The sequence below is a fragment of the Mastigoproctus giganteus genome, chromosome 13, assembly GCF_048544385.1.
Source record: "Mastigoproctus giganteus isolate SK-2022 chromosome 13, ASM4854438v1, whole genome shotgun sequence".
Lineage (NCBI taxonomy): Eukaryota > Metazoa > Arthropoda > Arachnida > Uropygi > Thelyphonidae > Mastigoproctus > Mastigoproctus giganteus.
In genome coordinates this window covers 92,687,249-92,700,063 of record NC_143587.1, presented here as the reverse complement: position 1 = coordinate 92,700,063, position 12,815 = coordinate 92,687,249, and the positions used below count along the sequence as shown (strand labels likewise).

Here is a 12,815-nt window from a genome sequence, read left to right as displayed (position 1 = left end):
AGCTTGCTTTCTTGCATAATATGCCTCTACTAATGCTAACTCTTGATCATCTTAACAGCAAATGGAGCAGTGGCGATCACCTCTTCACCATTACTGAAGAGTCCATGACCTTCAACGTGTGACATTTAATATGAGACTGATTCAGTGCCAAGAAACTGTGTTCTTAATTCTTGAGGCGCATTATAGCCTTAGTCGCTGATGCGCCAATAAAACTAAACTAAACCAAACTTAATTCTTGAAGTTAAATGTGCCCTTTTATGTTCTTTCTAAAATTTTCTTTATTTTTATTTTTTGTTTTATTATTTTTTACCGCTTTTGTACATAGAATGTAAATAGATTTTGCGGAAAATGTATCTATCTATCATATTTCAATTTTCAAGCACATTGCAATATTTTGTGCATGTCTGTGTTTAAAGCCTTTTAGCTGTTTTAATTATCCAATTTACTTATTAATTAGAATTCTAGTTCAGACAATACAGCATATATTTTACAAAAATCTTTCCCTCTCTTGTAAAATGTATGCATGCTGTATATAAAGTTTTCCAGGTTCTGATTGCCGACTGGGCTAGCCGGATGGGTAAAGTGCCTGCCTGGCAACCCAAAGGTCGCGGGTTCGAATCCCGCCTTGGGCTTGGATCAAAGTACTGCAAAAACCTTGGGAGGTGCACTGTGGCCACAGAAGCCGATGCGCCAACAACTACCAAAAAAAAAAAAAAAAAAGGTTCTGATCTCCAAAAGTTAGGCACTTTGCATCCATTTCTTTTGGGGAAATTTCATAATAGTTTATTAGATTAGTAGGACATAATTTCCTTGTATAAAACTAATACTTTGTTTCTTGCATAATTCCATTCCTGTCTTTAATCATGGGTTCCATAAATTTCTTTGCTGATAGAAGTTAAATTTGCAGATCTGTAATTATCTGCTTCACCATTGTACTTGCTTTTGTAAATTGGGATTTGGCAGTCAGTCAGTCTTGCTGCCTTCTTTAATATCACTAAATCCCATCGGCTGCTTTGGCTTTTTCACATTTACATGTGATAATTTCTCTTCCCTTACATTTTTGGTGATCACACTGTCATCTGTTTCATGATGCCTGTTATTTGGACCAACTGAATGTCAAGTATAAAAAACGCACATGTGAACTTTGTAAAAAAAGGGGGGGGGGGAATTAACTACTTAGGTAACTAGGGTCACCAGTTGTGTTACCAGGTTTATGATTCTATATTTATGTTGAAATGATTTGGTCCCTTCCATCTAATGTTCACTTAACTGGAAAACCTTTACCCCTCTCTCTCTTGGCTCTCTTTATTGGTCTTTTCATAGTCTTCCTTAGTATCATCAAGTTTAATATAATCATGTTTCCTGTGGTGGCTTGAAGCATGCCATCTTGTTCTAGATGTTTTTTCTATATATACTCCAGGATGACAATTTAGGACCAATGGAATTTAAAAGATAGAGACTACAGGGATATTTCCATATTTTGTGGTCATGCAGATTCAAACAGACAGAAAGCATAACATAATAAACTACTTCAATACTGACTACTCCACTTTTAGTACTACTTAATTTTTTTTTTCAGTATATAGTTTAGATATTTTTGCTATCATTGACACCTTAAATATAGTTAAATTTTTAAAGTAAACTGACAAAATTACATCATAATAAGCATTGTGTTATAGGATTTAAGCCGCTCCGTAGATCACAAGCTAATTCTGAATATACTAAAACCTCTTTAATTCAAAGTTGAAGAGACCACCAGAATACATCCATTTTGATTCAGGTGGGTTCAGGGTATCCATAAAAGTTCAGAACATGACACTGTTATCTAATCAAGAGAAATTTTTAATCAGATACTGTTCAGAAGTTTTGTTATGGTAGATGTTTGTGAATAGATGGTTAATGTGTTAATTTAGTCAATATGAGAAATTTAATAAATTTCTCACACATGATAACAAGATCGTTAAGTTTTGTTTTTGCCATCATTACTAGTCGCACATTTTATGTATACAAACTGTGCATTTATACATTAAAATAAATGTTATGTTGTTTATTTTGTATAATTGTATATCCATGATTGGACACACACATTTTGTGAAACATTATTTGCTGTTTAATACTTGTAATCCATGCCAAAAAGGGTAAATTGCTTTTAATAAATTTCATAACTAAGGACAAATTGCTCTTGCTAATTACATTATGTGAGCCAGTTATCAGCTGTATGTCACTTTAGGATAACTGAGAGTGGAGACAGAAAATACCCAGTGTCTGAGTACAGCTTGGAGTTTGATTACAGTTGCGAAATTTTACCTTGGTTGTGTGAATTGTTATTTTTTTTTATTTCATTAACTTTTGATGCTCCTTCTGCATAAAGTAGTTCTGCATTATGATGAGAACTGTGGACAACTGACATGAAAAAGACAGCACTAAAGTCTGACCTTTGTGTATATGAAATGCACAAAATTGTTACAAGAAAAGATTCTGATTGAATGATTTAGATAAGTCCGGCTCTTCTTCCCCAAACAGTAGGTGCCTCCGTAGCCAGGTGGGAAGGAGCAGCAGTGCGTAGCACAAGCTTCTTGATTAGACCGAGGTTCGAGCCCATCACCACCAAATACAGAGGATGCGGAAAGGTCAGGGAATGACCACTGCATATCCCGGAGCAATATGGCGTTAGTTGCTAATGCTCCTAAAAACCAAATAACAACAACAACCTCAAACAGTAAAAGTTTGATTAACGTAACATGTTAAAATGTGCCATTTTTAATTAAAATATTTACATTTTAAATAGAGAGAACAGAACAAAAAAAATTCTACATGTTATTAAATTAAGCCAGATACATTTTTAAATATGCAGAAAAGTATCGTAAATAAATTTTTTGTGATAGCTTTACAGTTTCTGAATTGAAGAACAGTTGCAACTTGGATACAACACCATGCTGGCACGATGATACAGTTGCCAAATAGAAGCTTCCTGAAAGCCTGACGTTAGTTGATAAGGACTTTAGGTTAGTTAATGTTTGAAAGCATACTGTACTATAAGTGGTTCTGTTGCCACATTTTAATATAAAATGTGTATCTTGTCAGTGGAATTTAATTTCTAGTGCTGCGGGGACTTTACACCTGTTTTTTGTAGCAAGCCCCTGCTTTGCAAAAACGAGTCCTCTTTTTTTTTTTTTTTTTTTTTTCCCCCAGTTTGTTTTGGTCCAGAAACCACCTGACTTTGAGCTTTTATGAAAGTCAAAATTTGGCAGCTATGTTGATCAAAGACTTCCCTTCTCCATCAAAGATTAAATCTGCGCCAGTAGCTCAAGAAGCCTTGCCAATAGAACATATTCTTATTGATATGTGAAAAATGGCTCCCCATTTTTCACATATCAGTAAGAGAAAATAGAAGTAAATGTTGTTAGATATTCACCAGTTTGCATAAAGACCATAAAAAATATGTACAAAAGTCTTTTGGAAAGGGGAAGAGGGTAATCTTCTTTATGATTGTAGCAGGCCTGTTATGGTATTAATAACAAGTAACACTTAACAAATGCAAATTAGAAGTTCTGAAACATCCATCATAGTTAGTGTGTGCGTGCATGTGCGTGCGCGCAATCAATAAGAACCAGTGCTACTTTAGTATTGTGTATAGGTTGAAGGCTGAAAAAATAGAACATGCTTGTTGACATTAGACTTGAATTTCTGTGGATTATTATTTACAGGAAATATATGGTGAAGAAAGTTTGTTCCAGAGAACCAAAATAGAAACGATAAATAGAGGAAGAAGAAAAGTTAGTTCTTGTGAGTTGGACAGTGAATGGATGGCGATTAGTTGATGCATGTGTTCAGGCTTGTTTGGAAGGAAATAGTAGAATTATGGATGCCAATTTGGAAGAACAATGGTCTTGAAATATCCACAGAAAAGTTATGCAGCAGAGGCAGGACATTAATTAACCTGTTTTCCTTCTTTTGAATAATTTCTGAGTTTGATTAAGGTTCTGGTGATACCACCTCACATGTGAAGAACCATGTTTGGGTGAATCATAGATTTGTACAGTGCCAGTAGCTTTTCAGAAGAAAAGTAATGCCAAAGTGAAAAAAAGAAAACTTTTTAATGCAGAGGTTGTAAGTGTTAATACTTATAATATTACTGGGATATGTGATAAAAAAAATAATAGCTAACCATTCAGTCCTTGGGTATTTCCTCCTGTGATTGCCAGGTTCTGACTTGTTGGTTACTCTGATTCTAAATTAATCTAGCAATCTAAACAAGATAAATAAACAAAATAATCCTTAATATAACTTGAAGATAAAAATATGCAATAAAGTTAACACCAAGCCAAGCAAATAAAAAAAATCTTTTCTATCAGAGCATATTTAAATCGACAGTTCAGAAAGCAGTTTGCAATAATGCAATTTATTGCAAAGTGGTGAGGTAGCTGCCAGATGCTATGTGATGCAGCCAATCCCGCTGTTTTAGATGTGTTGTAATTAGCAGCCACCATTGCAGTTTCTCTTTGTGAAATGCTTACTGCAAGCATGCAAATAATGGCTTTTACAAAGAAACAAGTACAACTGAGTAAAATATACTCTTATCAGGAGAATAACAAAGGAATACTAAGTCATCAGGTAAGTGCATTTAATGTAATTTCCTAATTAAACTTTTAACTGCCATGTTGTAAAACAAATTTATGCAAACATCAGGTAGTGGTTACATGCTTTGCAATCTTTGTAAAAACTTTTCAAAGTTCTACAATACAATTCAAAAAGTCCATATTTTAACAATTAATTAAAACTGCCTTTTTCGAATCATATCAGTTGTAGAAATGTCTACACAGTATTTATGATACACTTATGTCAAAAGAGGGGAGCAATTTGAAGTCAGGGTTGTTTCCAATAAAGATGTGTGATCTTGTCTAGGAACTTGAATACTATCAAAGATAATTCAGGGACAATAGATTTTTTGCAAGAAATAACCAAGACTGAGTTTTAAATTAACCAATCTTTCTTTGCCCCATTGCAAATATTATCTTGAGATCAGCATTTAAAAGAATTAGCATTCCAGTCAGTTTCCACTGACTGGAAACTCAATCCATAGAGAGGAAAAGAGAAAGAACTGAACTTGAGGAATACCACCATTGATTGAGAAGTTAGAACAGTTGATCAACATTTATGGAATCCATATTGGGGATCATTGATTAGATGGAAAGTTTTGAGATAATTTAAGATATGCTGGTTGAGTTGATTGCATTTCTCCATTACTCTGGAAAAGAGTAGAGTTAAGTGAAATGAGACGATAATTGGATAGGAGGGAATTGTCACCACGTTTTAGAAATTGGCTGGATATGATAAAATTTCCACAGAAGTAAAAAACACCATTGGGAGAATAAGTGAATGTAAAAAGGCAACACAATACAAGAAAACTCTGGAGCATAGGTTTGGAGAACAATTGGAAAATGCCATTAGGACCTAGAGCTTTTTTGCATCAAGATTGTTCAGAATTCTTCTAACATTTTTCTGTCAGAAGACCACTGAAGGCATCGAGGGGAATGTGTTTAGTGTGGTAAGAGGTAATTTACCAAGGTCATTGATGCAAGAGTTAGGGGAAAAGTAGGTTGCTAATAAGTCAGCTTTATCTTTAGTCAAGGATGCAATAAAACTGTCTGGTTTTAACAGCAGTAGAAGTATGGTTGGACAGAAATTGTGGCCGTTAGTTTTGGCCATAATTTAGAAAGCTTGACTGACATATTCCAAGAAACAGATTTCCTACTCTTATTCTTTTCAAATTGAGTTTAAATTTATTAATAATTTTTTTACAATTGCTGTAATGTAGGAAGATTTGGAGTTTTGGATAGAAGCCAATTGTGATATGCTGTTTTTATCTTTCACAGCCTCAGCACATTTATTGGAAAATCAAGATTCTGACAAAGGGCAAGATTTTAGTGCAGCGTGAGTGAGGAATAAAGGACTTCATCATACACAGGAATAATGATTAGATGAATCACGTGATTGGAGCAAATATTAGGATCAGAAGATTTGAAACGATTAATCTGGCCAAGGAAAAGAATAATGGAAATCAGAATGGAATTCAAATTACATAAGGCTGAGAACAGTATGTGCGTGAGAGAGAGAGAGAGAGAGAGAGAGAGAGAGAGAGAGAGAGAGAGAGAGAGAGAGAGATAGAGAGAGAGAGAAAGATCTGTTGGAGAAGAGACTACAGAGTTGTGTCCTGAGATACTTAGCCTCGGTTGTGTACTTTGAGTGGCTGTTGGGGAGAAAAAGATCAAGAGTGTTGGATGCGTGTTTAGCATTGTCTGGTATTCTAATAGGTAAATGAATGAGTTGTGCAAGGTTGTTAGTAACCACAAAAGCTTCTATCTCTACTAGCTGAGTCTATGCATGAGAAAATTGAAGCCAGCTGTAATTTTGAATATATTAACCTTATCACTATGGTAGAACAAAGCAGCAAGACTCATATCAACTGGAGCATCACTCAGGTCAAAAAAGTCTCCACTATGCTTGTTGAGGAAACTGTACAGTGCTGATTATAATACTGGAACAACCATTAAGGTAGGTACTATCAGTAGTGGAAGTTTAAATGGCAAAGAAGTGAACTTTGTAGAACTAGATTGGTAGGAGTTTTCAGATTAGTTATTTCGTAAGAGACCTTGATCAATATAGTAGAAGTGTCAGTCTGTCTGTCAATGCTATGAATCCCAAGGCAGCATTTTCTTCCATTGGAATATGTTTGAAAAATGATTCACGCTCACTTATGTTTAAAATTTACTGCTGGTTGTATTTGTCAGCCTCGCAGTGGCCTTAAACTCACCTGAACATTTAGAAGTGGCAGTATCATTGACAGCTTCAGCTTTAAGCTTGATATCATGGATATTTTGTCAGTTAAACAAACTTAAACAAACAATTACTTGCTGTGAAGGGCTTGGCAATTGAAGGACCAGCTTCTCCCCTCCTCCCATAAATGATTGCATAACTTCGGGATTTTCAATTAGATAATAGTAGAGTTAATTAGCATCTTCTTTTGAATCGAGATTGAGTGTTGGGATACAAATGGTTAAAAAGTAGCTTATACTTTTTATAAAAATATATTTCTTGCCTGCTCTGCTTTTTTGCAGCTGTTGAGATTGGCTGAACTACAGATCATCTGATTTCCCTTCCCCCCCATTTCATCTATATTTTTAAGTCCGAATTCATTAGAGTGAGACACCTTACATGGAAACAATATCCATTGAAGAACATATGGAATGCTCCAGAGATCATTTTAATGTTCGTCTTAAAGGCCTTAGCTTATTCCTTTCTTTCTAGCAACAGAATTATCCATTTGCTAAAGAACTTTATTAACATGGAAGATTTATTCACAGAGAAACAAATGTGAAGAATATATGTACATGCACAGAGCATTTAAATTCCAAATTTGAACAGGAGCCAACAATTAATTTTTTAACAATTAATTAAAACTGCCTTTTTCGAATCATCAGTTGTAGAAATGTCCACAACTGTCTTGGTTTTATTTACCTTGCACTAATGGCATATTAAATAAATTATGGCATATTAAAACTTTCATTTAAATATGCCATAACTTATCCCGCAATTTCATGGCTGTAAATGCAAAACATAAAAAGAACACTGCTGCTTTGGATACAACTAAAAAGCTACTTTTACTCAGAATTCCACAAAATAAATTTATGATTCTGTATTACTGCTTCTGTCTAACTCTTTGTCTTCATTCTCTTTTGTCTATTTATCAAATTTTTATCACATTTTTTTTATGATTCCACATACCAAACAGAAGTGTAGTACTACCAACAGTAGTAATGGAAACTTCAAACAGTTTAGTATCAAGATACAGTAGCATAGCGATGATTCACAACATGGGTTGTGAATGCAATGAAGAGCTTATTATTCTGTGATCAAAAGCACAATTCAGGATAAATATTGTTAATCAATTATAACAGGAATGTGTGTCAAAATACCTAGGATATCGACAATGAAAGGTTAATATAAGGAATTGAAATTGTATTAATAAGCAAAAAAGCAAGAAGTTCATTAGTACTGCATATAATAACAATAACTAAACAAGAGTTGTAACAATTCAAAGTCTATTTAAGTGACCCGACTTTGAACTGTTATAAACACCACACACACACACGCACACTTGTAGTGAACCCATGTTATAGGAAAGTTGGGTGTATAGTTTAGTGTAGTTACAAAATTATTGATATTATTTTTTTGTTCAGTTTTGGTTAAGTGAAGCTTATGATTTTGGAAAATCCTGACAATTTCATTTCAGATGGCAGAAAATGGTGTAGGCCTGTTGGAAGTCAGTGTCAGTATGTAGTTTTTGAATTGGTAGACTGTTTTCAACTTATTGTTTAATTTTACTCTCTTAGGTCCAGTTGCTCTAAAGAAGCTCAACGTTACTAATCCTACACCAGCTCAGTTACAAGCCTTTAAAAATGAAGTAGCTGTGCTCAGGTACCCTTTAATTTAAATATATAAGAACATAATTATTTTATTGTTCTTTCAACTTATAGCTTTTCTAAACCTCAGGAAGTTCTATCCATCATGAGAGGATCTTTATTGCTTAATTGTTGAATATGATAATAAATGATATGTGTTTTAAAGAGCGGTAATCACTTCATGGCTGAGGCCAGTGGTGTTACATAGTGGTAAAAGTAGTTTTTGAAGATATCCAGTAAAGTTAACTATAATGCAATAACAAATAAGGGATTTTACATTTCAAGTCACACAGGTGAGGATTGGCTTATATAAATGGGAAGGACTTATTTATAAAATTAAGTTTAATTATAATTAATAAATTAATATTAATTAATTATAAAATTAAATTGTTGTATAATATAGTCTTATAGTCTAGAGCAGGGGTGGGCAACCTTTTTTGAATAAAAGACCATATTCATTTTTGGAAATAGTGGAAAGGCTGCACCGATCCTTCGTACCACTACTTACGAAGTAAAACATACTTAAGGAGTTCACTAGATAGACAGAATACAAGAAACAGCACCGTATTCAGCAGTCACGGGTTCAAGCCCGTGACTGCTGAATACGGTGCTGTTTCTTGTATTCTGTCTATCTAGTGAACTCCTGATCATTTGGTCGTCCCGGAGTATAAACAGAAAATTTATTTATTTATTTATTTAAATTATCAGTGTTAAATTTTATTACATATAACTATAGAAAAAGCAAATAAATTTCAATAAAACACATATTTACAATATTCTCATCATAATACATCCACCTACATTTTATATGAACACAAAATTTAAAAAAATATAATTATAAAGATAAATTATTTTCTAAATTGTTTTCAAATGAAAATTTATAGCAATTATTTAACATTCTCTCTGTGTATTATACAAGAATAATTAGAAAAAACTGTACTATTGTAAAAAATAATTTAATATGAGGTAACTAATGAGTTGAAGATTTGATGCTTTGGTGGTTGAGTTGTTTACCAAAAAAAGATGTCTCGGCTGAAACCACTTCGATTGCACATTTTTAATGAGCTAAACTCATCAGAATGCATTGGTTTCAGTCGAAACATCTTTTTTGATAATTAACTAATGAGATTTTTGGGTTTGTTTTTTATTAGATAACAACTGAATATTAGGTTCCACCTTAGTTGTATGCAACTTGAGTTTGTCTTCTAAATGAATATCAGATATCTGAGTCCTTAAATGACTTTTAATTTGTGTAAGGTATGAAAAAGTTGATTTGCAACAATATGTAGTTGCAAAGCAAGACAGCAGTTGACGAGCATGTTGACGTAAACGTGGGTATTCAACTGCATTTTTCCATATTTCAATAGGATCTTTTTTTGTATCAAAAAAAGTCTTTATCATATTATCTTCTCCTAATTCAATTAATTCCATCTGTAGTTCCGTGGGTGCCGTCAGGATATCAGCTAAATGGTGCCGTCAGGATATCAACTGAATGTGGCTCATATGCCAATTTCATTTCTAAAGTATGTTCTTCGAAATCAGAAAATCTATCATTGTATTCTTCAATTAGCATGTCCAATACGGTTAAAGAGGGAAATGTTCCCCAGATATTTCTGATTTAGAGAAAAGAGTTTTGTAAAAAATTTATTTTTTTCGAAATACCTGAATTTTTTGCCACATGTCATATATATGTCTTGTTTTTCCCTGCAAATAAACATTTAATTCATTTTGCTTTTCCATAATGTCACACAAAAATGCAGAATACAAAATTCTTCATCTAATAAATCACATTCTTGTTGTTGTTCCTCGTAAAATTTTTTAATTTGTTCTCGCAAAGCCAAAACTTTTACTAAAATTTGTCCTTTTGATAACCAGCGCACTTTACAATAATATGGCAAGTCTCATCATCCAATATAAGCATGCTTCGAAATTGGCGATGTCTTAAAGCATTTACTCGAATAAAATTAACAATTTCAATAATTTTTTTCCAAAGTATTGCTCAATGTGGAGGATTTAGCACAAAGGTTTTGTTGGTGTAATATACAGGGGAACGAAATTAACTTTTCTAAATTGGGCTTTTCTGTTTTTTAACAATGAAACGAATGCTTCTCGCTTTCCTCTCGTAGAAGGTGCACCGTCCGTGCATACACTCACCAGGTTACCAAGGTTTAGTCCTCTCTCAAGACACATTTCTTTAAAGTTGTTAAAAATATCAATTCCACTAGTCCTTCCAGTGAGCGTACCCAAAGCCAGTAGTTCCTCGTAACAATGAAAATCTTCAGTTATAGCACGAATAAAATATAATATTTGAGCAGAGTCATTTCTATCAGTGGTTTCATCTAACGCTATTGAAAAATATACGTGTTTAGAGTGAATTATTACCTGAAGTTGTTCTCCTACATTCTGAGCTAATTCATGTTCTGTTTTCTTCATTCAACTTCCTTTTAACTTTTTTGGACATGATGGGCAATCTAAAAATTAAGCTGTGAAATCAAACATAAGAAACTACAGGATTACAAAATTCAAGACAAGAATACATACGGTTGTCAAAATACTCACAGTTACAAATATGCACATAAAAAGCAACAGATAAAAAATCACGATATCACAATTTAAATTTTAAAATAAAAAACTATTTTCATCAAATTATTAACTATGTTAAAATATTTTTTTTTAATTTTAACAGACTTAACAGAGGATTAGAATTTTTCTTTTATTAAATAGCTTTCGTTTTTTTATCATTTGTGGTACATAAAAACGATTTTTAAATAAATAGAAAAAGTTAAATATAATATTTTACTTTTTAGATAAAAAAATTTGTATTTTCTTTTATTAATTATCTGAATAATGTTTCTATATTGTTTCTATAAAGCTTTTTATTATTAAAGCATTTTGAATATTTAATTTTAAAAAATATTAGTTTAAAAGTAGTAGGATTATTTAATGATTTTATTTCATCTTTGTGTGACAACTGAAAAATTATCAGTTGTCAAAATTCTAATTTTGACAACTGATAATTGAAAAATGTTGAAAAATTCTAAGATCTTATGTGTGACAAAGGCCACACATAAGATCTTAGAAAGCCTCATGCGGCCTTAAGGCCGCCGGTTGCCCACCCCTGGTCTAGAGTCACAGATGGATTACTGAAGCAGACTGGTTCAGAGTTCATACAAAACACCTCTGTGGTACTGAATCATTCCTTTTCAGGTATCTGTTGTGGAATATTGTGAGCAAACAGGAATTCTTTGTGAGTTACTTTGCAGAAGAGAGAGCTGTAACAGGATTGACTTATGATAAACTCAATCAATGAAGTCTGTGTCCAGATTTTTCACTTACTGTGGCATTTGATCAGAGAGAAATCTGTCACCTAGATGAAGACATTTCTGTGATGAGCAAAGCAAAAGGGTGGTCATGAGGAGGGCATGGGGGTTCACCATCTGCAGGAGTTCCAGGATGAAGGTTCAGTGATACAAGTCACTGAGTTTAATGATTGTGTTGAGGTAGCATTTCTTTATCAGCACTTAGATGCCTTTGGACATAACTACTGAGCTATAGTGGTTGGGGCAAAGCTGGGGAGGAATGATGTTATGCTTGCTAGTTGCCCATTTTAGCAGCCAGTACTTAGCAGTAAAGATGGCCTTTAGTCTATCTGAATGTCCACATTTGGGCAGTATAAAAGATGGCCTTTAGTCTATCTGAATGTCCACATTTGGGCAGTATAAAGGATTGGTGGATAAAATACAATATCAATGTAATTTACAGTGTGTGATCCGTCTTCAGTGTATCATAGATGTTAACTTGCTAGCTATCACGAGCAGGTAACTCAAGTTAGCATGTAAAGGTGGTATCTGAATTTTTCTCTGCAGTCAGTATCAAGGCATCACGAAAAGCATGTCTTATGGATAGTTGGTGATGACATTAATGAAAATAGCACTGATTTGGTTGGGTTTACTGTGAGGCTGAATTGATGAAGGTACTGAGCTAGATCAAGCTGGTTTTTGTTGGTTTGTGATGTGGTTTCTTCCGAATTATTTAATAAGAGGCTAAAGATCTTCAGGACTTCTGTATAGCTGATGTTTTTACTATTCACAAAAGCTATTAAAATTGTGAATAAGAAGCCAGAGAGCACCATGGTTTAGGGATGCTTGTGTGAATCCTTTAGGCATAATTGCATCCATTGAATTGCAGCTTGATTTCATGCTTGTTTAGTAACAGTGAGAGAAATCATAGTAGATCACTGCAGTTCTTGATAGTGGTCTTCTTTGCAGTGCATCAGATCTCCTAAAACTCTTAGAGAAAATGCTTTTACTGATGATCACCAGGAAAATTCCATGTTAACCATAAATCCACTAC

At 33.6% G+C, this 12,815-nt stretch overlaps 1 protein-coding gene across 1 annotated transcript in view; it reads left to right on the top strand.

Annotated features, from left to right (window-relative positions):
- The window catches only part of Raf (serine/threonine kinase raf oncogene), a 439,038-nt gene that overhangs the window by 323,519 nt on the left and 102,704 nt on the right, over positions 1-12,815 (top strand). Inside the window, exon 12 of the mRNA XM_090387771.1 lies at positions 8,394-8,478. Within this exon, the coding sequence (XP_090243897.1) occupies positions 8,394-8,478 (85 nt within the window). The remainder of the gene's footprint in view (positions 1-8,393; positions 8,479-12,815) is intronic.